At 43.8% G+C, this 27,696-nt stretch overlaps 1 protein-coding gene across 5 annotated transcripts in view; it reads left to right on the top strand.

Moving 5' to 3' along the window:
* LOC111156825 (sulfatase 1) overlaps positions 1 to 27,696 on the top strand; it is a 176,605-nt gene that overhangs the window by 100,796 nt on the left and 48,113 nt on the right. For all 5 annotated transcript variants that reach the window (XM_022517920.1, XM_022517919.1, XM_022517917.1 and 2 more), the window contains 3 exons: positions 6,245 to 6,484; positions 16,808 to 16,959; positions 19,305 to 19,474. In XM_022517920.1, coding sequence (XP_022373628.1) covers positions 6,245 to 6,484; positions 16,808 to 16,959; positions 19,305 to 19,474 — 562 coding nt within the window. The remainder of the gene's footprint in view (positions 1 to 6,244; positions 6,485 to 16,807; positions 16,960 to 19,304; positions 19,475 to 27,696) is intronic.

Here is a 27,696-nt window from a genome sequence, read left to right as displayed (position 1 = left end):
ACTGTAGCTCATAATAAAATGATGAAATCTAGAAACAACCCCACACAATTAATAAAAGTTGTGCTTGTTTGTCATTATTGTTCATCAAACCATGAACCATTGCAGGGACGCCTGGGTGGCTCAGTCAGTTAAGGGGCTGCCTTTGGCTCAGGTCATGGTCCCAGAGTCTTGGGATCGAGTTCTGTATTGGGCTCGTTGCCCTGCAGGGAGGAGTCCTGTATTGGGCTCCTTGCTTCTCCCTCTGCCTCTGCCTGCCACTCTGCCTGCTTGTGATCTCTCTCTCTCTGATAAATAAAGAAATAAAATCTTAAACAAACAAACAAACAAAACCATGAACCACTGCAGTCTGCAAGGAGGTGTGTCTCTCTAGAAAGCCAGGTGCATTTGAACCCCACATGCCTGGACTTCCCTTAAGAGATGATAATGGCAATACTTATTATTGAATTTCTGGTTTTGTGAGTTTTTCCAGACCATGATAAACAGACTTGATGAAAACGTCAATCTTTCATAGTATAAACCATTGAATAACCAAACACTAAGACACTGGAATCAAGAAAGAGTTTTGTTGTAAAGTTTGACATGTAAAGGGAATTCAAGCTCTCTGTAATTTTGGAAAAGTCATTCAGAGAAGTTGGACATTTTCTCTCTGCTGACCTTTTTCACATAGATGATGTGAGAATAAATGAGTCGGAGTATGTAGAATGATTTAAATTCCTGGCCCTGGTCCCAACCAGTCCCAGTAAGCTATCCCCATACTCCATCCAAAGTACTGTTCCTCGAGCCTTGATTCTTTAAAAAAATTCCACTGAAATTGCAAACGTGCTAGAACTTGCAGGATTCCTGAAAAGTGCCATCTCTCCCCTCCCAGTCACTGCTGACCCAGCAGTAGCCTCCTTTCTAGCTGATTGCTGTTACAGCACCCCTACCCCTGCAGGGGCACTGCAGACACCCCCGGTCCCCACCTGGAACTCTGGCACTGGGACAGCTTTTCTTGGCAGATCTAGGACTCAGCTGTGGCCTGGATCTTCTCTGTCCTCAAGCCAGACCAGTCAGCAGTGCCCCCACACCAGCTACTGGACCCAATGACAGTCACCTCATAGCAACCTTGTCGGGCTTCCACCTCCAAGAACAATTTTAAATGATTATGAAGTCAGGCTTCTTGCACAAGGGGAGTGTGTGTGTGGCGTGGGAGAGAACTGATATTTTTAACTATAAGCCAGCATTGACATGTTAAGTCTTAAAACATAGAAATGATAGCTGACCTCTGTCTTAGTCGTGAACAGACGACCACAAAATGGATGGATGGTTTTATGGCTTATTTCTCACAGTTCTGAAGGCTGGGAAGTACAAGATCAAGGTGCCAGCCAATTCAGTATCTGGTGTGAGCCTGCTTTCTGGCTTACAGATGGCTGTCTTATTAGGTATCCTCACATGGCAGAAGGGACAAGGGAGCCTAGTGGGGTCTCCTATATGAGGGTGTTAATCTCATTCATGAGGGCCCACCTTCATGATCTAATCCCGACTCCCAGAGGCCCCACCTCCCGATACCACCGTCCTGGTCATTAGGTTTCAACATATGCATTTTGTGGGGGACACGAATATTCAGTCTGTGGCAACCTGTTTAGTCTCATCCCCACTTTCAGAACTCAGATGTAGATTACAGACAGGGGAATTGAAAAGTCAGGAGAAAATTAACGTGGTGAGTTAAGGCATATGCAGAGTCTAGCCCCAGCCCCCTGATAATACGCGTTTGCGTAAAGCGCTCTAACAGCGAGCCTTGTCCTGCCATTTGCTCCTGAACGGCCCTGTGAACTAGTTGGAGAATGATTCTTAGCTCCATTTTACAGATGAGACATTTGGACCAAAAGAGCGTAGGTGACTTGCTCAGCCTGATCTGTGGCTAAATCCAGATGTTTCCCCACAAGCTCAAGTTCAGAGCTCTTAGCTGTCTCTTTCTTACCTTCCTAAGTCCTGCCTTGTGAATCTTTTTTATTTTTTTAAGATTTTATTTATTTGACAGAGAGATCACAAGCAGGCAGAGAGGCAGGCAGAGAGAGAAGGGGAAGCATGCTCTCCGCTGAGCAGAGAGCCCGATGTGGGGCTTGATCCCAGGACCCCGAGACCACGACCCGAGCCAAAGGCAGAGGCTTAACCCACTGAGCCACCCAGGTGCCCCCCTGCCCTGTGACTCTTGTTAGAGTTTTCGGCCTTAAGCGTCTTCTCATTCCTACAAAATAATAGTTCTAATAACTGAGAATCAGCACGATTGGCATTGTAGGCCCCAAAGGCCTGAAATTCAGGGAGGTGAGTAGTTGCAGCTTAAAACAAAACTGAGCCCTTCCAACAGCGAGGCAGGACATCGTCCCATTCATTCATCCCTACAGCTGTACCTGCGGAATGACGAGTTTTATCACAGAGTAGCTTTCGGGAGAGTTTCCCAAGGAAACTGAGGGTCTCCACAGTGCGGTCTCAGTGGTGAGAGAGGCCGTGCGAGACAATGTTACTGCCCAACATCAGTCATCACACAGTGGTGAAAAAGAAGTTTCCTCGTGCTTTCCTTCCCAGTGCCCACTCACTCAGAGGAAAGAGCGTTCCTGTGTTCCATCCTCTGCAGAGAACCCAGCAAGATCAGAGGCAGCATTTCACGCCAGCTACGAGGACAGACAAGTGGGCAGCCCACTCAGCCCTCACTGGGCCTAAGCTCCTGAGATCACTTCAGCCCCTGGGGGCAGGGTGGGCGGGAGGCGGGCATTCGTGTGCGTCAGTGTCTCCCCTAAGAGGCTAGATGAAGCAGAAAATACCAGGCTGTGGAAAGTGAGACGCATCTTGACTCTGAGCAGACACCTTCTCTGTTTCTCGGTCTTGACAACGTCAGTGTCACAGCCCGTACTCAGCCGAGATGGAGCTTCAGAGCGCGGTGTCTGGAGCGGATCGCCTGTCTTTGCTTCCGGGCTTTGCTCCCTAGGGTATGTGTGTCCCTCAGAATGTTATTTAGCGCTTCTGCCCCTCAGTTTCATCATCTGTGGTATTTATATGGGAATAATAGGTAAGAGCACCTGCTACGAAGGCTCACCGTCAGGACTGAACAAGTTGATGGGTATGAAGGCCTCTGAAGAGAACCTGGCTGACAGGAAGTCCGAGTTGGGATGTTTCCGGTTCCTGTCTGCAGAACCTTACAGCCTCGGGATGGGCTGAGCCGCTGAGGGGCACCTGCCGAAGTCTCTCCCAGCTCTAGGCTTCCCTGCTTCTGTGTCCAACCTGGACTACTTCTGTGAGCGCGAGTGTGGTCCGTGGGCAGGGAGCAGCAGCCTCACCAGGGCCTCACCAGGGGGGTTGTTAGAAGTGCAAATTCTCCATCCAGTGCCTCCAGAAGTCTTCCAAAATCAGCATCTCAGGGCGGGCCCAGAATCCTGATGGAACATACGCTCCAAGTGATGTTTAAAGTTGGAAGAACATTGTGTCAGAATCTTCTCTTTACTGAGAAAATTCAGGCCAGATACCCACTTTTATGAATCCTAATTGCAGGGCTGCAGTGGTTACGGTGACTCTGGGGACCAAATGGCCTCAACAAGCCCTTTGACTTGGGGACTGATTGGAATTTGGACAGCTCGTTTAGGACCTCAACATAATCTGCCTAGTTCATTAAAGGAGTGACATTTGGAATAGGAGGGGAGCCCTTGCTGGGGTAAATCCAGATTATGAATTGGGCTAAGTTTTAGTACCAATTTATATATTATTTACCTTAGATCCAATTCCCACCTACCATCCTATATGTGCAGTCTGAATGAGTCTGTAAACAGAAGATTGCTGGTGATTCAGGGGCATTGAGGATGGTTTCTGGTGCTTTTTTTAAATATGAGTGGAGCTAAAGCTCATAAAGGAAACTGAGAGCCCATTCTTTGTAATAAAGAGAGCAGTAGGCAGTGAAAATCCATCAGTAGTGTTTGCTGAGTTTTCCCAAAATTCCAGATACTACACTAAAGAAGCACTGCAGAGAGGTAAAGAGGCGAGAGGAATAAGTGAAGAGACGTGACCTGCTACCTTGAGCTCTCTCCCCACTCCCATGTCTCCATCCATCTACTTGTCTCCATCTGCAGGACGTTTCCCCCATCTGATCAATAAACATAAAATACATTTCTGAAATGGACTTCCTTGATCTTCTACAAGACAACTGTGTTTTTAGCTAATTCTTAAGCAACAGTGAAACCATTACTTTCCCAGTTTTCTTCCTGTGCTGAAAGCGTTGAGGTATGAGTCAACTCATTACCTTCTGATGCATGACAACGTCTCTGGGATCTGTTTCTTCGAACCTCCCTCCATTTTGGAGGCACAATCCAGTTCAGGTTTGCATCACCTCATTGCCGGATGGCTTTAGCGACCTCTCGGCTGTAACCTTGATGGACCAGCGTATTTCCTCTTCAGTGCACATACTTCCATCCCCCTTTGCCACAACAACTCCCCTTGAAGGTGTTTTCCATGCCATGTCATTCATGCCTTTGACAGAGAAACAATTCTGCCCTCAATTTGGCTCTTCTATCAAGACCAAGTATCTCTGCCCAGCCTCAAAGCCATTCGCTAACTCTACCTCCTATGTTTCATCAAGAGAATTCCCCATATTCCTTTTCATCCTAGGAATTCAATGTGCCGTACTCATCCCTCGACATCCTCCCTCCTCCAGAGCACACACACTGTCCTCCCCACACTGCCACGAAAAACACTTCGCCCATCTTGTGTTTTTCTTCCTGCTCCCCTTCCATTTGTCCTCGTCTCTTGTTTCAGAACTCCCATCAGGCTTCCCCTTCGGTCCTCTCTAACCTTATTTGTACCACTGCTGCTATCTCCATGCTCTTACGTGGCTTTGCAAATATCCCCAAGTGATTTCTATATGTCAGTTCTCATCTAGGTAGTTTACTGCTAAAGACCGAGGCAGCAGAGAATTTTCCATTTCCTTTGTTAATGCTACACTTGGGGGAGCAGCCCAGAGATGAAGTGGTCACTAGCTCCACGTTATTCACCAATTACAAAAATGTTGCTTGATCCCCCAAAGACAACCAGGGGGGGAAAAGCAGTTAGGAATCCTCCTCACTAAAGCCTGTTTTAGGGAGCTCTAATGAGACCCAATTAGAAACCTTCCTCCTGTTTTCATATGTTTCATGTGAACAGTAAGAGCTAATACGTGAAAAAATCAGGCTCACTGTGGCTTTTTGGACCATTGCACACTTCTCTTCTGCTCTGAATGCTTGCCTGGTTTGCATTACGATTTCCTTCCTTGCTGGAAAACTACATAGACTTTCTCCCTTTCTTTGGAAGAAGTGGGACCTGTTGGAAATGTGAGGCTCCAGGATTCAAATGCAATAGGCTTGGCTGTGGCGCTCTGTAGTGCATTTCTTGACAAGTCCTGAAAAGACTATTGAATTCTAGCCTGTGCTTTTTTTCTGCAGTATTTGGATGTGTTTCAGCGGCAGTATTTGGCTGGATAGAGTAATCGAAGTCGTTTTTTTCTCCCCCAGCAATCTTAAGTTACAATTTCATCCTTTGCAGTCAAAGTGGAATATTTTACTCTATGCAAATACTTTGGAGTGCAATAGAATCATTGCTCTTTCATAAGCAAACAATCTCCCTTTTAATATTACATGTAAACAGGTGAAAGTATAAACTGGCAATGTTTTCCGGATGGAAAAACTGGTAGGTATTTGGTGACTTAGCTAGAGGATACCAAGTTACAATGAAGATTTTTTTTTTTTAATTAAAGACAGGCATTTTGGAGGACCTGTTACTTAACAGGAGGAAAAAATGGTTTTCCTCTTTACTTTCCTACGATTAAAACATTGTAACTAGTAACCTCCTCAAGGTCACAAGCTTTGTGCCTATGTGGTGGGTTGGGGTTTTGATGCCCTGTGTAACAGGCTCTTGTTCTCTGGTAATCTTCAAAAGGCTGCTGGCCTTTGAATTTGCTCCATATCTAAAATTCTAGCTTTAATTATCAGATTAGCCTGCATTTTTTTTTCTTTGTGAGTAAGGCGAGGAGAAGCTGCAATGTGTTTTATTATTCTGCAAAATGCTTGAGATGGTCGGATCCCAAATGTTTAATTCTGTTGGAAATGGGAGCTGTCAAATTATCGACTCCTTCAAGCCGATGGAGGGAAATTAATAAATCAGGGGAACAGAGTCACTGAGTGACATGACATCAATGGGCGTTCATGCGGTGTGCTCTGCTAAACAATGCTGGAATTGTGCCTTCCAGGGTCCCTGCAAGTCATGAACAAAACAAGAAAGATTATGGAGCATGGGGGAGCCACCTTCACCAACGCTTTTGTGACCACCCCCATGTGCTGCCCCTCCCGGTCCTCCATGCTCACCGGAAAGTATGTGCACAACCACAACGTCTACACCAACAATGAGAACTGCTCCTCACCTTCATGGCAGGCAATGCATGAACCTCGGACTTTTGCTGTATATCTTAACAACACCGGCTACAGAACAGGTAAACGTGTACTTGTTAGCCAACGAACCTCTGCTGGTACTTCTTAGATACAGGAAAATGCCTCGTGTCATGAAATATATAAAGTTCCAACAATTGGAAGTAGTGTAGGTTTTTGGTTTTGTTTTTTGTTTTTTTTTTTTTTCCCTCTATCAGGAGCCTCCCCATCCCTTTTTTTTTTTTTTTTTTGCTCTGAAGAATGTACCAGTGTGAGATCCCTTAGAAAAAAAGTGATGCTCAGGGGGGCACATTATGAAAATGTTATATTCATCAGAGCACACAGTGGTTGGAATTTTCTAAGAGGATCCGCAACAGAACAGTTTTCACCCCCATTTACCTGCTTACCTCAAACTCCCAGATCTCAAGGGATAATGGTTCAGTTTGAGGCTTGTCTTAGGTGTCAGTAAATTCCTGCTGATTGTTTCAGTGAGAAATCAACAAAGGTTTTGAAACTGTTTAGCATCTACTTCAAGATCTGGGACACAGTAGGTGATCATAATGATTTTTTGAATTAATAAGTAACTGAATGAAGAAACCAGTGGGGTATACCTTATTGATTCATTTACTCATTCATTCCTAAAATCGAGAGAATTTGGAGTTTCTTTAGCCAATTTGTGGTTATTTTTAGGTCCCATGTGTTCATGCCCATCTTCCATGAAGGGAAGGCATTCCCAGTCCTGTGTAGGGCAAGGAGAGGTTTTTGGTTAGTTGGTCTTTTGAAAATTGGGGGTCTCTTTCAGGAGAAGTCATAAATGTCATGCCAGTCTTTCTAAGAAAGAAACAAGCTCCTTCTGGTAAGGTTAACCCCCAAAACCTTTGAATAAAACCTGAGAGAATTCTCAGCATGTCGATATTCTCTTGGGTTTTCTGAACGCTTCCTTTTGAAAGGCAACAAAGATGTTTATAGAAGAGTGGGAGAACAAAACTAGTTTTTTTTTTTTTTTCAGAGCCACCTAGATTTATAAGATTTAAAGATATCATCATTAAATCTCATTGGAAATTATTTTTAGGTCTACAGATTCTCTATTCTGAAGATGAAGAAGTAAAGGGTTTCAAACAAATGCATTCTCTTAAATACTTAATAAACAATGAAATACTTAATAAACAATGAAATGAATCTTTCCCACTGGACTTGAAAAATATGAGGCCATTTGCTTCTTTTGCAGAGCATTCTGTGGGCACTTAATCCTTGTTATTTATGGATAAAAACATTGATTTTGACTATGATAGTGTTGTCATTCACAAGCATCTCAAAATCTCCTCCCATGACTCTCAAGGGTGTTTGCTTATGCTTTGGAAAGAAACTAAGTTACTCAGAGTGCCTTATCCTAAGTGTGTTTTCTCACGTAAGTGATTTAAATTTATGGCACCTTTCATCTGAGAGCTCTAAGGCACTTTGCAAATCCATCAAACATCCCCGTAGGGTTCAGAGACAACAAATGTACTTGGCTCTGTTTTATAACTGAGGTGGGGATTTCAAATACCGTGTGACCAACGCAGAAGCAAAATCAGAAACGTTCCCCTAAAGCCTGGTTCCTGATTGTAACCACCAAATTGTGTTTTGTTCGTGAGAAGCATCATGTGAAATTGATGCCTTTCAAACTCCCAGGCTCCCTATCATTTAAAACCTAGAAGCAGATACATAGCTTGAAGGATGGGGACTCTCCCCATATCCAGAGTGATATGGACGAAGTCTGTCATAAGAAATAGAGATGCAGGATGACACAGGGAACCTGCCAGGACTTAGAGTGGCCCACTAGGTTTTGTTAACTTGTTTCAGGGCAAATCAAGAAAAAGCAAGAAGATAAATGAGTTCTGAAGAAACTGTGTACAGCAATGGGACCCTAGTTGACAATATTGTACTGTGCACTTGAAATTTGCTAAGAGGGTTGGTGTTGTCACCATATAAGAAATGAAAAGGGAACATAGTAGAGGTATGAGGTGATGGATATGTTGGTTGGCTTGGCAGTGGTGAATATCTCACGATGTTTAAGTATTTCGGGCCATCAGGGTGTACACCTTAAATATATTACAACTTTTTAGGATTTTGTTTATTTATTTGAGAGACAGACAGAGAGAGAGAGCACTCGCAAACGCAGGGCGAGAGAGGGACAAGTAGACTCCACACTGAGCGTGGAGCCCCACCCAGGGCTTGATCCTGCGACCCTGAGATCATGATCTGAGCAGAAACCAAGAGTCAGGTGCTTAACAGACTGAGTCACCAAGGGGCCCCAAATATATTACAATTTTCGATTGTCAGTAATACCTCAAAGAAACTAAGGAGAAAAAAGTAAGAGGGAAAAGAAGGAAATTAGTATTTGTTGCTGACCTACCATGTAGCAGGCACTTTCACGGAATTGTCTCACTGAATTCTTCTGGCTTTGTCTGTGTTACCAAAGACAAAAAGACTCAAGAGTTGTCTAGGATCACAGGTTAACCAGTCTTGGGTTGGATTCAGCACATCTGACTCCAGAGTCTTTCCTTTTCCATCATCTTATTTCTTTATGTACGTTTCTGTCATGGCTCAAACCAGAGTTTCTTCAGGGACACGTAAAACACACCAGGATACAACACAGTAAGGACCCTGGAAAATGGAAATGAAGAGACGTACCAGTAAAAGTCAAGGCAAAGCTAGGCATACAAAGTTCCCACTGTGGAGTTGTGGGGGGAGGGTGCCTATGTGGAATTAAGCTTCCAAATGGCAAAAGCAAAAATCAAAATGCCATCCACTGCAAAGTTTACCAGGTCACTAAGATAAAATAAATTGGTTTCTTCTAAGAAGCATAGCATATTCTGGTACTTGTTTCAATTAGAATATGCTGTATTTACCCTACCAAGGGATCATAAGACATAAGATAAAACAGAGAGAATTTAGTTCGAGTCCCTTATTTTCAGGTGAGCAAATTTAAGCCAAGATCAAAAGTGACACATCCGATTTTCTAATGCAGGGAGCAGGTGTCAGGACCTTGGTCTTCAGGGTTCTCGCCAGTGTGCTACCCTGCCCTATATGCGTGGGGTCTCAAATGACACTGCACACCATAAGGCTGTCCCAGTGACAATTGTCAGGCTCTTTGTGAAGCCCAGTTGTCTTCTCTCGGAGTAGAAGACTTGCTCCTGGAAACCTAGTCTGATTCTGAGGCCAACCTTCTTTCTGCCCAGGAGTCAGGACGCTTAGGTAATAATTGGATTTATAGTGAGTCATCGTAGAGAGGAAAAGGAATTCTTTAAAGGAAACAAGGACTTTTCTGAATAGTTAGAAATAGAAAAAGGATGATCTTCACAGAAGAAAATTAATGTTGATGTGCCCCTTAATGAATCAGACAAAAGTACAAATTGGAAGACGAAAATGGCAGTGATAGAGATCTATACAATTTAAATTTATCTTTGATAGGAAAATAATGAAGAATCTCAGGTGATTTGGAAACAAAGATGCCTTCTTAACAACAGTTTATTGATCTAGCCAGGGATAGAGACCCATTCGAAAATACACAAATAAGAACATCAGGATGACAGGCATTTTAAGAAGTCAAGAGAATGAGTGAAGGGGTATTAAACCAACATAATCATTTATAATCTACTAACCTAGAGGGGGAAAAGCTGATATATAAAGATTTTATTGTTTTTCTGATAATGAATACATTATCTGGAATGTTTAGCTGAGAACCCAAGAAAAATAATGTAAGAAATTGAAATATGTATCATACATAAATATTCATCGAGAGAAAAGCACAACGCAGTAATCAGTTTTATGAAGAATAACTCCAAGAAGACAAATTACTAAGAGACAGATTTTAGGAGGCATCCAGAATACATGGATTTCAATGGATTGAATTGATCCAATATTATACTTACCATCATATGACATGATTTTTCTTTCTCAGAACTGAGGCATATTTTTGGACTGGCTATATCCTGAATTTTTTCTAACTTTACTCATGGAAAATATGACTCTCCAACAGCTTAAATGTTCAAAAGGGGAAAATACAGCAACATGTCTATTGCATTTTATGTTCGGACAAGTGAAGTGGGAATGATACTGGATTATCTATCATAAAAATGAATATCCTACCTGACTGCCCGCTCAAAAAAAAAAAAAAAAAACTTAGTGTGAATTTCTTGTGAGACTTGAATGTAAAACCTGGATAGACTTGAATGTAAAACCTGGCATTAGTTTTAAGGTAAAAGTAACAATCCACGTTTATGAGATAACAACAAATGTCAAAAAAATCCCTGAATCAAGACTGAGGAGAGCTAGAGCCACATCGCATCTCTGCCTTTAATTTGTTTAGAGAACTTGCATAGGCTAGTTTTCCAACTCATATTTGTAATACAGAGATTAAATTAGGATGATTCCTAGTGTTTTTTCCTGTCCAAAATTATACTATAGTTTTATTATAATCCCTATAATTTTTATATTGATTCACTTAAAGATTGTAGTATTCAAGTTACAGTCAGAACACATGATACATAAAATCACATGTGAATTAAATTTTAGTCATACTCATTTTACTTCATATCATTTGGGGAGAAGGGGCTATATTTAATGGAAGACTGAAATAAATTCTTTCGAAAAAAATCCCTTTGTAACAAAATAATTTGGACAAAGGAAGTTTCTGATTTCATGTCTTTTTAGTTTATGAAATTTATTTATGTTACTTAGAGCATATATATTTTATTTATTGTCCAATGTGGGATTTTTTAAAAAATGTAGAGATGACCTAAAGTAAGACACACTAATATTCTAATTTTAGTGAATAATGGCATTACAGATTTTTGATAGTAACATGAGGTCGAGCAAACATTTTTTTGAACTACTTATGCCTGGAATTACACTAAATGCTGGGATATAAAAAGATATAAAGTAAGATCCCTGTCTTCATTAGACTTACAGTCCAGTTGGGGAATTACAGTTTTAACTTGGTTCAAAATCATGTATGTTGTTAGTTTGTCAGTTACTACCAGTAAAATCCTGTGACCCCAAGCCCATCAATGACATGGAGTAAAAGCTCAATTAGTGTATCGTTTGTTATATTACGTAAGATTTAACTTCTCCACAGCATCAGACATCTTTTGTGTAGTTCCTATTGCTGACTGAAAGGTCTTTGCTTCAAAAAAGTTGAAGGGGAATTTTTAAAGTATTATGTAACAGATAGTCCTGGACAGAAGTAGCATGACATAAAGTCAACACTAATTATAATCAGGTTTTTGTGATCTTTCACCCTGTCACCTGACCCCCCTACCACCTTCTCAAATAGCCGTGAAGGGAAGTGTTTAATGGTGTCTCAGAGAAGAACACGATACAGGACTGGTAGATGGTGTATTCGGGATATACTCCCATAGTAGTAAATTGACTGAATTGCCAATGCCAAAGGATAAGAAAAACTTCATACTATACGTAATGCAATAGCACTATGGGCAAGAAAACAAAATTCACCTTAGGGAGGGAGAAAGAGATTTAATACATCTGGAGGAAAATAATTAGAAGCCCAGATAATCAATTGCAGAGTGCTGCCAGGAAGCGTAATGTTGCAAGAGGCCAGGGGTGATTACAAATGAGTCTCAGTGTTATGAGGCAACAAGAAAAGCCAGAGTAACTTGAAGCCCAGGGCACCAGGGGTGCCGCGTGGTGACGCACGAGGTCCTGGTCTCTCTTGGAACGAGTGTGATGGGTGAGGGCACATCTGGAATCCTGAGTACATATTTTACACTCCATTAGCTCAAAAACAGCGAAAACCTGGAGGGAGTTCTGAAGCCGGTAACAGGGACTATAAAGAGACTTGAAGGGATAGTTTATAAGGGGAGGATTAAGGGAGGGGCGATAGCCGTGGCAATGGGCAGAAAGCAGCGGTAACTAACCCAACGAGGACAACCATGAGGGAAGGGCAGGAATGACCTGTCATGGCTGCCCCCAGTGGAAAAGACAACAGAGAACAAAATGAATGAAGCCAGAAAAAAAATCTACAAACTAATGAAGCAGGAAAATGTAAGCCAAATGGGAATCTGTTACCACAAAATAAGTCTGATTGGGCAGGAAAAAGATGTAGAAATATTTTCAAGCACACAAGTGCAGAACTCAGACAAGATTTCCTCATAGCGCAGGGTGGTAAAGGACTTCGAGTCAGGACTCAGGGTTGGGAGGACCATAGTAATGGAGCTGCTAATAAGAATATGAGCAGAGGTGGCATTTAATATGCCCTTGTTAGGTGCCAGGCACTGTTTGAAGCGCTTTACGTATGTTTTAATTCACTGGATTCTCACGACAACCCTACCGCTGTTCTTACTATGATCCTCATGGTCTTACAGATGGGAGAACTGGAGGTGAAGAGAGGCCAAGTGACTTGCCTGTGGACAGACAGCTGGCGAATAGCATGGCCAGGATTTAAACCCAGGCAGGCCAGCTCCAGGGTTTATACTCTAAACCCCTGTACTCTTCTATGTCTTTTAAGATGAAAGGAGAGAAAAGGGGGAGGCGCCGGGAGGGACCCTGGAGATGAGGAGCAGGCCAGAGGACAGAGACGGGCTTGAGCTTATTGAGTGAAGAGTTCCTGGAAATAGTCCCCTCTGAGGTCATGTTGGTGGGGTGTGGCCCTCGTCTGCTTCCTCTGACTAGAAGTCATTATTGCCTTTCGTCAGAAAGGAAATTCATCTCGTGGTTCTCTGTGAAAAGGTGGTTGGTCTCTGCAGACGCGAAACCTTCATTAGAATTCCTACTGCACGTAGTCAGCTCAGAGGGAAATCCTGAGTCCTATCTGACCTGAGATCCTATATGCTTTGTCCCACACCCCTCGATCGGCTCCGGGGCCTGGCTGGTTAACCAGGCAGTGGGCATTAAGCCAACTGACTGCTTGATGGATATACTCATTTGCAGACTCAACATGTAAGCATTCATTCAACAAATAAACACTGCTATTTTTCTCGATTTGAGTTAGCTCTTCAAAGAAAATTAATCAGAAATGGCAGCTTCAGCCACTTTTGATTCCGGTGAAAACATCAGTCTAGAACTTGTGGAATCCCCAGAATACACAGAGGCCCATGAACCCCAGTGCGAGAAACAAAAGCTATGAAGCCCCCTATGCTATGTGAAAGGATGAGGAGCTGGGAGAGTACAGAGATGAGGCAAAGACAGTGTTCGCCCTTAAAGCCCTACAGGCTAAGGGGGATTACCTTACATACGAGCATGACTGTAGCACATGGAGGGAAGGGAAGATGGCCTTCGAGCCACAGAGACAAATCGCTGTGGGGATTGGGCAAAGACTGGGATTAGAATGTCACCTGGTCTAGCCCTGATACATGGCGGGGAGATGAGGGAACTAGCACCGGCAAAGGCAGAGAGGTGAAAACCAGAGCTAACAGAGAAAATGCCTTCTTCAGAGAGAGGGACAGATAACCAAGAAATGTGGGCTGGGGTTGGAAATGAAAGAAAGGGATTTTGTATGGGGCGCCTGAGTGGCTCAGTGGGTTAAAGCCTCTGCCTTCGGCTCAGGTCATGATCCCAGGGTCCCGGGATCGAGCCCCGCATCGGGCTCTCTACTCGGTGGGGAGCCTGCTTCCTCCTCTCTCTCTGCCTGCCTCTCTGCCTACTTGTGATCTCTGTCTGTCAAATAAATAAATAAAATCTTTAAAAAAAAAAAAAAAGAAAGAAAGCAAGGGATTTTGTCCTTGCATGGCATGCTATCAAATGAAACTTGATTCTATCAAGTGAAACTTGAGGGGGGGGTCCATCCACGATTGAGACAATGGGTGATGTCCCCAGAGTCGGTCTTCAGGAAGGTGGTATTAAGAGTAGAAAGGTCCGGAAGGCTGGCTAGGGGAGCTGGCAGGAGACTGAGAGTATTCATGAGGGGTGTCGAGTCATTGGAGAAAGAGGGGCAGGTTCAAGAGCTATTATCCACATAGAACCTTCAGGTGGTGGCTTCCGCGTAGCAACGGGACCAAAGGAGCAGGTGAACCGGGGAAGGCCCTGGGGTGCCGTGTCTGATCAACCAGGAAGACGATTATGACTCTCAGAGAAGAAAAGGGTATCTGAGGAGAGAAGTAAACCGGGAAGGGAAAAGAATTCATTCCATTCTGGACAATTCTATGAAGAGTAAGGAAAACATTCAGCTGCGGGTATCCTACAGGTAGCTGTGTATCAGGATGAAAGCGAGCTAGCTAGCCCATCAACACACAGATATGACGTGCCGTGGGCGAGACTGAGATTCAGAAAGGCGTGCTTGAAAAGCGATACCAGTAAACTGCCTGATTCAGGGATCTGTTTTCATCTTCCCAGGCTCGTCATCCAGGAACTACCTTACTTCATGTGTGTAAGTGGAGGCGCCTGAAGCCTGCTTAGTGAAGATGCACAGTGGCTTTGACACGGAAGGCATCTGGCTAGCCAGAGTTTCTCCCTAAAATGAAAGATGGCGGCCTTGATTAAAAATCAGAAAAATTAAAGCTTGCCTGCATGTGTGTATTACATACGCACGTATGCGCAGGTCTAAGCGTGTGTGTACATAACACACACACACACCCCTCTATATCCATATATAAAAATTTCTCTACTCCTTCTTACTTAAGGGGAAGGCTATGTTTATGGCTACTACAGTGACCAAACATGTAGGTTACCCAGAACAGGGCTTGTTAATGCCTACCTTCTTGGTGGAATTACAACTATTCGGAATAGTACCCTCCTTGTCTTACGGACTGATTGGGTCCTGCAGTTTTAAGGGCTGGTTGGTTCTTAAAGAACCCTTTCAGAACAGCGTATGGGCTATAACAGTCTCTGCTTTCCCCACAAATGGAAATGTGTGTGTGTTTACACCAAACCTTAAAAAACCGGTCACAGCTGCTTGGAAGTAGGCTTTATCTCAGGATCATGCATGTAAACATGAGAATACTTTAACAATGGATCCCAGTTTGGTTTTTCTGCAATTGCCGAGTTCGAGCTACGCTGCTGCGGTATTAGAGTAATTTTTGAATGTCATCTTGAAATAGAAATGTGGATTTTAAGTACTAAGGCAAGGGTAAAGGAGAAATACTTCTTAAACGTATGCAGTGTATTTTCTCTGTAAGAATCCTAAATGTCGACACATTACCTATAATCGAAGTAGCTAATGACTTTTCAGCAAGGTGATTTGGTCAGACCTTACCCACAACCTTGGGTATACTCCAGAATGCTTTCCTGCACTTGTGAAGCTCTCTTGTCTAACCTGAATTTACGTTCCGTGGTGATAACGTGGTGTACGCAGTGTGATTAGAGTAAGTGAACATATTAAAAAAAAAAAAAAAGAAAGAAAGAAAGAAAGAAAGAAAGAACGAAAAGAAAGGAAAAAAAGTAATGATACCCTCTTTCATTTTTGGCTCCCCTTCTGATAGTTATAAGGCATTTGACTTCAAGATCTAACACATTTTGTTCCCAAAACCCCAACCTGCCCTACTTATTCTCTCCTCTTTGCCCCTCTCCTTTCATCAACTGTGGCAGAGGACCACATCCAAATCCAAAGTTTCCCTCTGACAGGATCGTAAGTTCTGTTGCCCGGTGGCCTTCCTTGGGAGTGACATGCCAAAGTTAGAAATGTGAAGTCCACCCAGGGGCCTCGTCAATGAGCAGTAGAGTGTCAGTGTCCCACATACTTCTGTGCGACTATGATTCTATGAAAGTTAGTCATCTGTGCAGTAATTCTGTGTCAGCAGAATCCTTCATTATCAAGAATAGACATACACGTTCATAAAAGACACATAATGTGAACACCAATGCCATAAAATGGGTATGGCATAGAAACCCTCACCATGTGCCTAAGAAATGGAGTTTACCGTGGTTCCTTGACTTGGAAAATTTGTACTCTGGATATGCAAACCCAAAGACAAGCTTTTCTATACTGTTTTCATAATTTTTAACTCACAAATAGTAAGTTAGAAAACTTATTTTCTCACCAAGACTGAATTTTCAGTCCCCCAGTATTTGCCCAGAGACAGCACTCCACATTGCCACTGGCTACTTCTCTGACTGTTACATCAACTTAACAAAAGGATACATTCTGCTTTCATCCCAGCAGACCCACAAGATATGGATGCACCCTGAGTACCATGATCATTATGGTGATTTTATTGCACTATAATCTGTGTATGTGGGCGCTATGCTTTTTTATTCAAAAGGGAAATGTACGTCTGTCACTTTGCCAAAGAATCAGAGTATTACACTACTATTTCGGCATTCGCTGTTAGCAAGGTTTACTTTGGTTTTACTCCCCTTTTTCAAATCCTAATTTCATACTTATGCATTTATGCATTTATTTGTGATTAATCATTTCATATGAGAAAATAATTCTTTTTTTTCCCCCTTTGCAGCCTTTTTTGGAAAATACCTCAATGAATATAATGGCAGCTACATCCCTCCTGGGTGGCGAGAATGGCTTGGATTAATCAAGAATTCTCGTTTCTATAATTACACTGTTTGTCGCAATGGCATCAAAGAAAAGCATGGATTTGATTATGCAAAGGTAATTTTCAGGCACTTTTACACTGCATCAATTTACTTTGTGCATAATGGGGAAAAGCCATTTTCAGTGAGTTAACTTATCCGCGAGATTGGCTTTCTATGTTCTCACAATGTTAGAATGAGAAATTTTAAGGTAATTTTAAACTCCAGGCAAGAAAAAGACTTTCAAGGAACACTGACTTTGAATAGTGATTCTTTTTTCCCTCATTAGGATGAAAGGCAATCAGCCTTTGATGAAGTATCATCAAGAAAATCATAGACGCCTCCACTCGGTCTCGTGATATTGTTTTATTTTTCTGCTCCCTAGAGGATTTGTCCACATAATCCAGTGTTCTTCTTGTACCATTTTGCTTTTCACTGGCGTGAAAGTGCATTTCATCTGTGGCTTCAGGTTTAGAACAGACAAGCACAATAATCGAAGGTCAGGAAACCACATTCTTTGCTTTTCCTCCTGTCTGACCAAGCATTGATATGTGACAAGGACACCTGCCCCATGGCAGCCAGAGTCCACAGCATTCTCTGGGGCCATCAACCCTCAGATTTCCAAATCTGTTCACAGAAACTGAAATCGACACGTCCCTCCGTGTCTCTGACAAATGCATCCCAGATTAGACTTTTTAAAATTCACAAAGGTTTTGTGATTGCCAACCAAAAATAAAACAATTTTCAGATGACAAGAGTGAAGGGGAAAATATCTTCGAATTTAGCCCACTAATTAGCCTAAAATATCCTCTTCTCTTCTAGCCATGCCCAGCTCTTCCTCACTTTTCTAAAAGAAGCCGGCAATCTGCTCTATGTAGCGTAGATCACTACGAAAGAGCCATTGGTGGAAATCGGAGAGAAGGAGCTTGATTTAATTTTGGCACGGTGCTGGCTTTATGCTTGGCCTGATTTGAGCTGGAGGAACTTGGTAGGAGATAAGGTGTAAGTCTGGCTCTTCCGTCCCCTTCAGAAAACAATGAATGCAAATGAATTCACAAACATTGCTAATAAGACTCCAGACTGACTCATCCAAGTGGAGAGCTGGCGGGGACCTTGGAGGCAGATTTGAGCAATGTCCTACAAAGTGCGCTAATTGTCACTGCCATCATTTTTTATCTGTAGGGATGCTTTCATGCTCCTTGTTCAAGCTATTAACCTTTCTTTCCCTGTTGTCCTAAGGAGAGCAAAGTAATCAAGATTCCCCCCAAAGACTAAAATTAGCGTAACTTTCCCATTATCACAGCTGATTAAGTGTCAAAGACAACTGTGTCCGAAAAGAATATATGGCTTTTTTTTTTTTAGTGAGAAAAAGGAATGAAACAGACACTCCCATGGAAGAAGGTGATGGCCTGTGGAGTTGTCCTCACAATGACATGTGACACAGATTTCCTCCCTTGGGCATGGCTTTGGCAGCTGTGCTGGTCCTTGAATCTACATGTGATTAGTCATGCCTGGGAGCCTCTGACACTGAATGCTGTCTGGGCACTTTCTGAATAAACTTTGCAGTGGAGCTCCAGGCCAGCAGTACCCACTTAGAGGAAGCAGGTGGTTTAAGTTTTCATCGTTCCTTTTCATTCCATTTCTTCCTTCCCCCTTACGGAGTTGCATCAGTCCCTCGGATGGCAGCTCAAGTCATTTTATTAGCCGGTCAGGCTCAAATCTCAGCAGCTGTATCATTTTAGTTGTGCAATTAACAGTATAGTCTGCAGGAAATCAAATGCTCCCCATATTTACTGGTTCAAGTGAATTAATTGATAAAATACTGCAGCTTTTCCCTGTGCACCCAGATTTGAGCTCTGGCTTTCATTTAGCAATTACTGTATAATTCCCACAGGTGAATTTTGAATTTAAAGAAAAGACCTTTCCTTTTGTTTGTGCATGTGCACGCGTGCGCGTGTGTGTGTGGGTGGGCGTGTTCTGCAACTGTGAATTTGTAGTGGGCGTGGGTGTTTCCTGCCCTTGAAGTAATTAAATTTTTTGTCAAAGAATTACATCAATGAAATCTGAGAATGAAATATGTATCCGGTGTTTCATGGGCTCTAGTGTTTGGATTGCCAGATCTGATCATTATCTTGGGCAAACAGGACTGACTGGACTCTTTTTCTTTCCTAATTGCTAAGTCGTGCCCTTACTTAAAATAAAATTTTTGCGTGTTACCAAGCTAGTCACCCTAGAAAGTAACTGGCAACTGATTTCGTCCCTTTGGGAAGATGTTTTGCCGCTTTGGGAAGTTATCACCTTCCTTCCCGCTTCAGGCCTCATGCCTTCATTGAGCGAGACGCTTCTGAAGAAAGCAGTATGCAAATGCCGTCTGATGAATGTCACCTTTTGTAATTTTTGTTTTGTGTCAAATGTATGTTTCAGGACTACTTCACAGACTTAATCACTAACGAGAGCATTAATTACTTCAAAATGTCTAAGAGAATGTATCCCCATAGGCCCATTATGATGGTGATCAGCCACGCTGCGCCCCACGGCCCCGAGGACTCAGCCCCACAGTTTTCAAAACTGTACCCCAATGCTTCCCAACACATGTGAGTAATAACATCAGTTCTGGGACCTGCTGAACACGGGCCTTTTCTTTGCTCCCCACCCCCCACCTCCCATCTCTCCCTCACCCCATTTCCTTCCTTGCCCCGTCTCCCGAGGCAAGAACATCAACCAGTTCCTGCCAAGAGACCACGGGGCAGGCTGGCCACGGGGCCCGGCATAAGGACCAGGTCTCATGGCATGATAGGAGTCACAGTATGTCCAATCTTTGTTAAGTAGCTAAATGGAAAGGAAGAGAAGCACTTACGGTGAATGGGGGAAATTGGTATCAGGCGTTCCCTTCGGTTGTCTTAAATAATATCCCTGAGCATGATCTCATAAAAATAACCATCCAAGGGTATGCTTCTTGTAGCGGCAGAGTGGCGCCCCCTGGTCTCTGGTGGTAGAAACACGGGTCTGTCTTCCAGGAGAATACGGGGGTCGCTTTGCTGCAGATGTGCAGTTAGGACTCCTGCAGAAAGCAGCTTGCGCAGGCTTGCCCGAGAGGCCTTCTCAGGTCACTGCTTTAAAATAACCTGATGTTTCCTTTTGAGAGGCAGGAGCTCTGGTAAGGAGGGGAGGGGAGGCCCAGAAGAGGGTTTGGGGTGTGGAGGGAGCGAGGCAGAGAGCCCTGTTAGGCTGGTAACTCCCCCTAGCCAAGAATGAAAAAGTCCGGATGCTTTGGCAGCAAAGAATGTGATTTTGTTTTTTACTCCCTTGACCCGCTTCCTTCCCGTCCGTTGCAATAACGTGCAGCCTTCCCGACAGAGCGCTTGGCTCTGTGTCTACGGAAGGATCCGCCATCAGGAAAGTAGGGACCAGGGAACTGGTATGTTTCCTTCAACACTAAACCTCCAAAATTGGTTCTTGCTCTGTTTATGCTGAAGTAGCATCTCTTCTCACCCATACTGATTTCCCAGCCGCAATCCTAGACAGAAAGAAAATTGAGTAAATGTATTTTTGGAAAGAGGGACATACCGAAGGCACTGTTATTGCTGGTCATTATATATCCCTGAAGAATCTTCCCTTATATGCTTATTTTTTTTTTATCTTATAACTAGTAAACTCATGGCTTTGGGCCAGTGGTATTCAGGTCGTCTCTGCCATATCAAGTGATTTAGAAAGAAGGAAGGAGGTCAGAGCTGACTGAGGACAGGAACTAACAGTAAATATAAAACCAGGACAGACCCCCTGCTGAACATGCCCAGTCAGGATGGAAGGATGGAAGCATCTCAACATGAACTATTGTCAACAAAGAAAGCAGGTTCCCCCAGCGCCTGGGGAATGTGGTCTGGGTGAGCCGCTGTGTTTCGGAAAGAACGCTGTGGATGGATATACAAACCTCTAGAAGGTCTACCTACATATAACCATGCAACAAAATTCATGAGCAAAGCCCACAAATGGCGAGGGGCTCTCCATTCCAGATCACTTACAGATGGGCAACCTGCTGGTTCAGTGAAAGAGAAAGGTCTTTGTAGTTTTCTTCCCAGCCCTGGGACCCACCTTTCTCTTTCCTTTTTGAATCAGAAAATTACTCTGTGTCGGTTTTCTTGTTACACTGGCAGATGCTCAGCCTAAGGAGGCTTGCTACAACTGTAACCCTTACCGGTGTTTTCGTGAGGTTGAGGAGAAGGCATTGACAAAATGTGGTGTTTTATGGCTTCTTAGAAGTCAGCCTGCTTTGAAGCTTCTGGGCAAGGTCTTGAGCCTACAGAAAAATCAGCCGCAGGTCAAAAGGTTCTGAGAGCCAATGGCATGCACAGACAATTGTAGGAGGAGAGGAATCTGCACATTTCCCTGGGCCTTCATCATCACTGAACCACAGCATCTCCGAGCCCAGCAATTACAAATTATATTTGATTCCACAAATATTTATGAGTGGTGCTCTCCAGTACAGCTGGGATATAGGCACGAGGAAGACACAGTTGCTCACAACCAGAAACCAGGGAGCAAAGACAGGCATGGGCCCCCTGGGGCCAAATCCAGCTTGCCGCCAGCTTTTGTTAATAAAACTTTATTGACATACAGCCACATTCATTCGTTTTTGTCTTATCTGTGGCTGCTTTCATAAATCAACTGCAGAGTAGTTGTAGCAAATACATTATGGCCTTCAATGCCCCCAGTATTTGCTCTCTGACCCTTTACAGGATGAGTTTCAATGCCCCCAGTATTTGCTCTCTGACCCTTTACAGGATGAGTTTGCCCCAGCCCCTACTCTGGGGGGAGGATGGGCAAATGTCCAAACAGCCATAGCACCAGTCAGAACAGAAGGCGTAAGTACTAGGACAGGCCTTCAAGGGGCTATGGAAGTTTGGAGGAAGAGGCGTTCTCAACACGGGAAAGTCATGGACCAGCAGACATTCAGAGCAGGTCTCAAAGAATGGGTACAATTTCTGCAGCTGATCCTACAGACTGGCTAGATGATTTCAGTTAGAAAATGCAGCATGGACAAGTGGCTGCCACGTTATGTGAGACGATCTAAGATGTGACCTAGGAAGATGGAGCACAAGGAAAGCAAGAAGGGATAAAGCCAGAAAGGGAAACTAGCAGAATTTTGAGGACCTGAATGAATTTGTACGTGACCGTAAGCAGAGTCACCAGAGGTCATTTGGTGGGGTAGTGACAGAATAAGTGACTCGGTCATTTTCTTATGAAAATTGTTTCAGTTATTTCTTTTGAGTTCACATGAACTACCTGTGTGGCTTACTAGTGACTATAAAAAAAATCTTCACTTGACAGAGTGAAAGTATTTAGGCCTTTGAGACAAACAAACATGGGTTCCTTTTTCATGTCTTCCCACTACTAAGCCTGTGGGCATTCTTTTTTTAACCTCTAGGAAACTCCATCATCTCATCTGTTAAATGGGGATAATACTAGCACTTTGACATAATATCATGAACAAAAACTGAGACAGGAAGCACAGGTCAAGTGCCCCCATAGGGCCTGGGACACAGAAGCCACTTCATGGACGCTGATCCTTATTGATCCTTTCCATTGAGATGAACCACATAAAGCTGCTCTTTCTTGAGGCCATCTTTCCTGACCCACAAAAAGTGAGATTTCATTTGGTTCAACTTCACGTTCAGGGGAAGCAGCTGAAGAAATGACAAGTTGATAGGTGTCCACTGTGATGTGACAAAGCTCTTGACAAGCTAAGACTCACACTGGGACAAGCCTCTCGCACCCGGCCGCTCTAAACACCCAGGCAGGATAAGCACCCATCTGGGCTGTGTTGTCTTTTCCGGCTGCAAAATGGTGCTGCGAGCAAGTGCCAGTGAGGAGAATACCCTCAGCCCTAGAAAATGAAAATCCATGCAGTTGGCTAGGCGACTCAGCCTCTGTTTGCTGCTAAGCCTCGGGCTTTGGTGCCCCCGGCATGGAGAGAGCCGCTGCGGCTCCCTCAGGCCTTCAAAGGCCTGGGTTAGCCGAGTCTTTGTTGCCCAGGCCTCCCTGGCTGCCGCTCGCTGGAGGAGGGGGCCGGCGAGAGTCCGTGTGTGGCTCTTGTCACCGTGAGTGACTGCACAGGTCCACAGTTCAGTCTGTAGACAAAAGGAGTGAGACAGATGAAGACAGGCAGCTAATTGTGGAGCATGGAGCCCATGAATGGCGGTTTCCTTAGCAAAAACGTTCGCCACACACTCGAGCATACTTTGCAGACATGTTTGGCAAGCCCTCTGCAAACAGGAGAAGCTGTAGACGCTCCCCTGTTGGGAGAAGCAAGTAATGGGAACGCGTTCCCTGCGGTGGCCTTCCCTGGTGGTCACGCGGTATCCAGGTGCCTTTCGTGTGGCCTCAGGCAGTCGTCATCTGGCCCTCTCCAACCGGAGTGAATGCATCGTGTTTCCACGGTACTTTCCACTCCCAACAAAGGAAGGAAGCCGGGCCAACACTGGCTTGCTGGCTTTACACTTCAAGGCTGAAGGTTTTGCCAACCAACTAAGAACAAAGACAGATATGGACCCCTCGTGACAGGAGGCCCTGTTTAATCAGAAGCGGTTCAGCTGTTCTAGGCCTCGGTGATACCTGAGGGAGTCTCCGTCATAACATCACACGTGATAATCCTTATCCTAAAGCTCTTCCCTGTGGCGAAGACCCTACTGTCCTTTTCGGTAAATTACTTCCCAGGATCCTCCTAGGACTGCTAGACCCTCACTCTTTCTGTGACACAGCTTTTCTCTCCTGGCCGCCATGACATGATAATGTGCAGCAGTGACAGGAAAGGAGACTCCGTTTACCTACCCTATGATTCTGGGGAAAGCTAAGAGACTCCCTCAGAACTTTCCTACCAACCATCCCCCTATCAACTGAAATTTTTTTATTATTCCATTTCACCAGTTCTTTCCCCTGTCCCTGGAAATGTGTCTGATTGTGCGTATGAACACACAAACACCGGTTCAAGTGAAATCTAAACTCTTGGTAGAACGATCCAGCTCCTCTAACTTGCAAGAATTGGTCTAAAAGCACAGTTTGGGGGATGACAAAGTGTGCTAAAGGGACAGCAACCTCTGCGTAAGCCTCAGAACAAAGTTTTTAAAACACCTCTGTTGTCCGAAATGGGAAAGAAATGTTTTCCCTTAGAGGAATTTGCACATCCTCACTTCATTGCTTCCACAGATCCATAAAAGAAAATGCTTTTGAAGACGAGAGAATTTTAAATTCTCCTTAAGAGTCTTTAGTCTGGGCAGAACTCATCACTCCCTCCCTGTGTTCCCACTTTGTTCTTCTCTTTGTCATTGACTGCATATCCCATGGCACTGGCTGTTTACCCAGACCCTTGAAGTCAAACTGCACACCTCCAGGGGGCAACATTCACACAAGATACAGTTTGAATGAGGCCCTGGAGTTAGGCAAGATAGCTCTTTCCAGAAGGCAGGGCCAAGTGTTACCTCTCTGCTTCCGGTGTCTGGGGAACATGGCTCCTTCCCCATCCCTTGCCAGATATTTTTTTGTTTAGCAAATGAATAAGCGTGTTAAACCCAGGTGACATTAAAACATATTTTGATAGCATAAAAATATTTAAGCAGTCGGTTTTATGAATTAAAGGACACCTAGAAAATCGAATGCCATAACTTTTTAGGTTAAAAAATGAAGGCCCAAACTCTATTTCAAAAAAATAAAAGACCCAAATGGCTCTGCCCAAGTCACGTAAGTAGACAGGGACAAAGCTGGAGCTATTCTCTTGGCCCCAGGTAATCTTTGTACTTCCCCTGCTTTGCTCAGCACTCGTCACAGTTACAGTTAATATTAGAAGTGGCTCCCATGTGTGGGTTTGCACAATTCTGTTGAAGTCTGCAGCATCTTAGAAGACTTTTTAAATTAGTTTCCTGCGGTATCTATAATCAAGATCATTTGATATTATTCTGCGTGCGTTCAAATGTTACCTACCTAAAGACATTTGAACTCAGGTGGGGAATATCTCTACAAAGTCAATTAAATAAGTTCAATTTGAGTGAAAGCTGAGATGGTGTGGCCTGGGAGATTAAGTATAGAATTTCCAATTTAATGCTTTGAGTGAGTGTCTTAAATCTATATAACTAGCTTATTCTGGGAATTGAAACCTATTTCATTTCTCACAGAATGAAGACGGACCCACTACCAGTGCTCTTTAAGAGTTAGATCATTAGAGTTTTTGTTGTTGTCCGAGACTAAATAACAAATGAAGAAAACACACGTGCAGATATGAAATGCTAGAAATGTCTTTCTTTTCACTGGGTGACAGTAAAGGCCATCAGCAGTAAAAATGAACTGCTAAGTTCTTTGCAATTCCTGGAATATGGATTTCATACACAACACATGCATTTCTTAAAACCATTTCTCGTCTAGTGAGAATTATTCTCCCCAAATACCCACCTATCAAAAAGAAAGGTGACATTACTGATTTTCAGGATTCGTGTTCTCGTTATGCCAATAAGCAGCAGAGGAGAGGGAATCAAAGCCCAAAGAGAATCGGCATGGACGGCAAAGGTTGAAGTCACAAATGTGAGGTCAAAGGATCTAGTGCAGAGTAATAAATTCAAACACGAAGAAAAAGCAATGTGCAGAGAAGCCTCACGGGGGGAAGGTTAACATTTTTAACTATGAGAATAGTCTAGGTTTGGGGGAGAGTGTAAGGCCTGGAATGCAGAATTACTGGTTAAAATCCTTCTTGGAACAGACAAGAAGGAGTCTTACCAGGTCAGGCACATGCGACTGTGACCCCAAAGTGGATTTTTTTTTCCTTAAAGCAACAGAAACTTAAAAACGACAACTTAGTCATCTCTCCTCTCAGTTTTTAAGCAAAGAGCCAGTGTTATGTCTTTTCGTTGATGCATCCAGTTTGCCTTGGAGGGTCCGACTTTATCTTGTATTGTCAGCAAAAGCAGACACTGGGCAGCTGGTGGGAGGTACTTAAATGGGGAGCAGAAAGGCTAATGGACGAAGGCTAAAGATTTTAGGACTTAGTTTTGGCAGAAAGGAATGCATGTATCAGATCTTTGAATGACAGGGATTTTGAGGTGCTCCTTGGGGACTCTGGTGCAGGACTCTGGTCGTTGTGACGTCATGGGAGGAACTCCGGCCCCGGGAAGGAATTTCTGAGCCACCTCTGTACACTTTACTTTCTCATTTGTGAAATGGGAATAAAGTGTCCTGTCCTGCCACAGCAACCAAAAGAGCTATTAAATGATGCGATCTTTCCCAGCTACCCATGAGAACGAGTGTGATGTGGTCCCAGGATGTGTTCTCTGGAGTCACTGAAATCTCCTTAAACCCTCACAAAGCTCTGAAGTCGTTATGCCCATTACACAGATGGAGAAACAGAGTCTTAGAGGGAAAAAAAAAAAAGTTGCCAAGATCACGCGGTCGTAAGTAACAGAGTTGGGATGAGATTTCAGGTCTGATCCCCAAACATTCTGGAACAATCGGAACTGTGATTTTCCACTTTTCCCCAAAACAGTTACCTGCTCCTTTCAGTGGCTGCTGTTCCAGCTGAGGGCTCCAGGCCCTGTTTGAGTCATTGTGAGTCAGTTCTTAGGGAAGCAAGCCTTACTTATCACTGGAGGACAGAAGGCTGCATCTTCCAGGAATTTGGAAGACCCCAGCAGGAGGCAACCACAGGTCTTTGGCAAAAGATCACTTTTCAGCAACATTGTCAATTCCAGCGACCCCCGACCTTCCACCTGCAGGTCCCCGAACAGCTGCTGTTCAGTGGGTGGGAAGCAGGGGCGGGCTGTCTTCCTTTAAAAGGCAAATGCATCCCCCCCCCCCCCCCCCCCCCCCCCCCCCCCCCCCCCCCCCCCCCCGCACTCCTTACCCCCTGCTGAGATCCCACCTGGGATTTCAGCTCCAGAGCTGGGGGTCAGCTCCCACTTGGAGAAATTAAAGGGGGAGGGGGAGAAAAAGGCAGTTGGGGGTAGGGAAGGACATCTTTGACAACAGACCTGAACTCTCCTTTTTAATATAAGCCAGATTTAACATATGTCATTGTGTAAATCCGGGAGTCCAATTGGAGGCTTGTAATTTGCTGCAACCTTCCCCATTCCTCAAAGTGAGATGGAGTTGTGCCAAGCACATCAAGGTAGCTGGTAGAAGATATAATTTGCCTGCTGCGAGTCTTCGTTTCGGTTCCCTATTGTTAATTTTTATTTGTGTTGAGGTTTTGTGGCTTTAAAAAAGTCAACTCTGTTTATTTCAAAATTAAGGCAAACCAACATCAAAGGCAGTAAGAGGAAGATGTTTAGGTATTATAAAGAAACGTGTGATCTTTTATAGCCCTATTCTTTTTCGAGACACGTATCAGTAAATGGTTAGGGAACCTTTCATGACCCACTTGCTCTATTTTTCTGACCTCTAGCCACCCCTGAGGGTGAAAATCCCTCTCGGATGGGGCTTAGAAGCCCCCTCTGTCATCCTGCTCAGCCTCTCCATCTAATCCTGTTTGTACCATGACATGCTGCGTGAAGAATAAGAAACAGGGTTTACATCCTTTCCTACTGCATGAGCCCCTGAGATTGAAGAGGCTGATTCCACCCGTGTTCACTTTTAGATATCAGGAACTCTTTCAGGCCAAAAACACGGGACAAGTGGTTCATGAGTCATTTCCCGGGTAAACATAAGAAAGTTTATGTTGAAAGTTTCTCTTAAAAAGAATAGCAGGTGATACCTGGAGACCTTGTTTGGTTTTTAATGCAACAGGATTTTTTCCACCCAGACACTTACATAGAATGTTTATTGGCTCATGTAGGAAATG

This window comes from Enhydra lutris, unplaced genomic scaffold (genome assembly GCF_002288905.1).
Source record: "Enhydra lutris kenyoni isolate GAN:26980312 unplaced genomic scaffold, ASM228890v2 scaffoldscaffold49, whole genome shotgun sequence".
In the NCBI taxonomy this organism is placed as follows: Eukaryota; Metazoa; Chordata; class Mammalia; order Carnivora; family Mustelidae; genus Enhydra; species Enhydra lutris.
The sequence above is the reverse complement of the archived record's forward strand: the minus strand, read 5'-3'. Positions and strand labels throughout refer to the sequence as shown.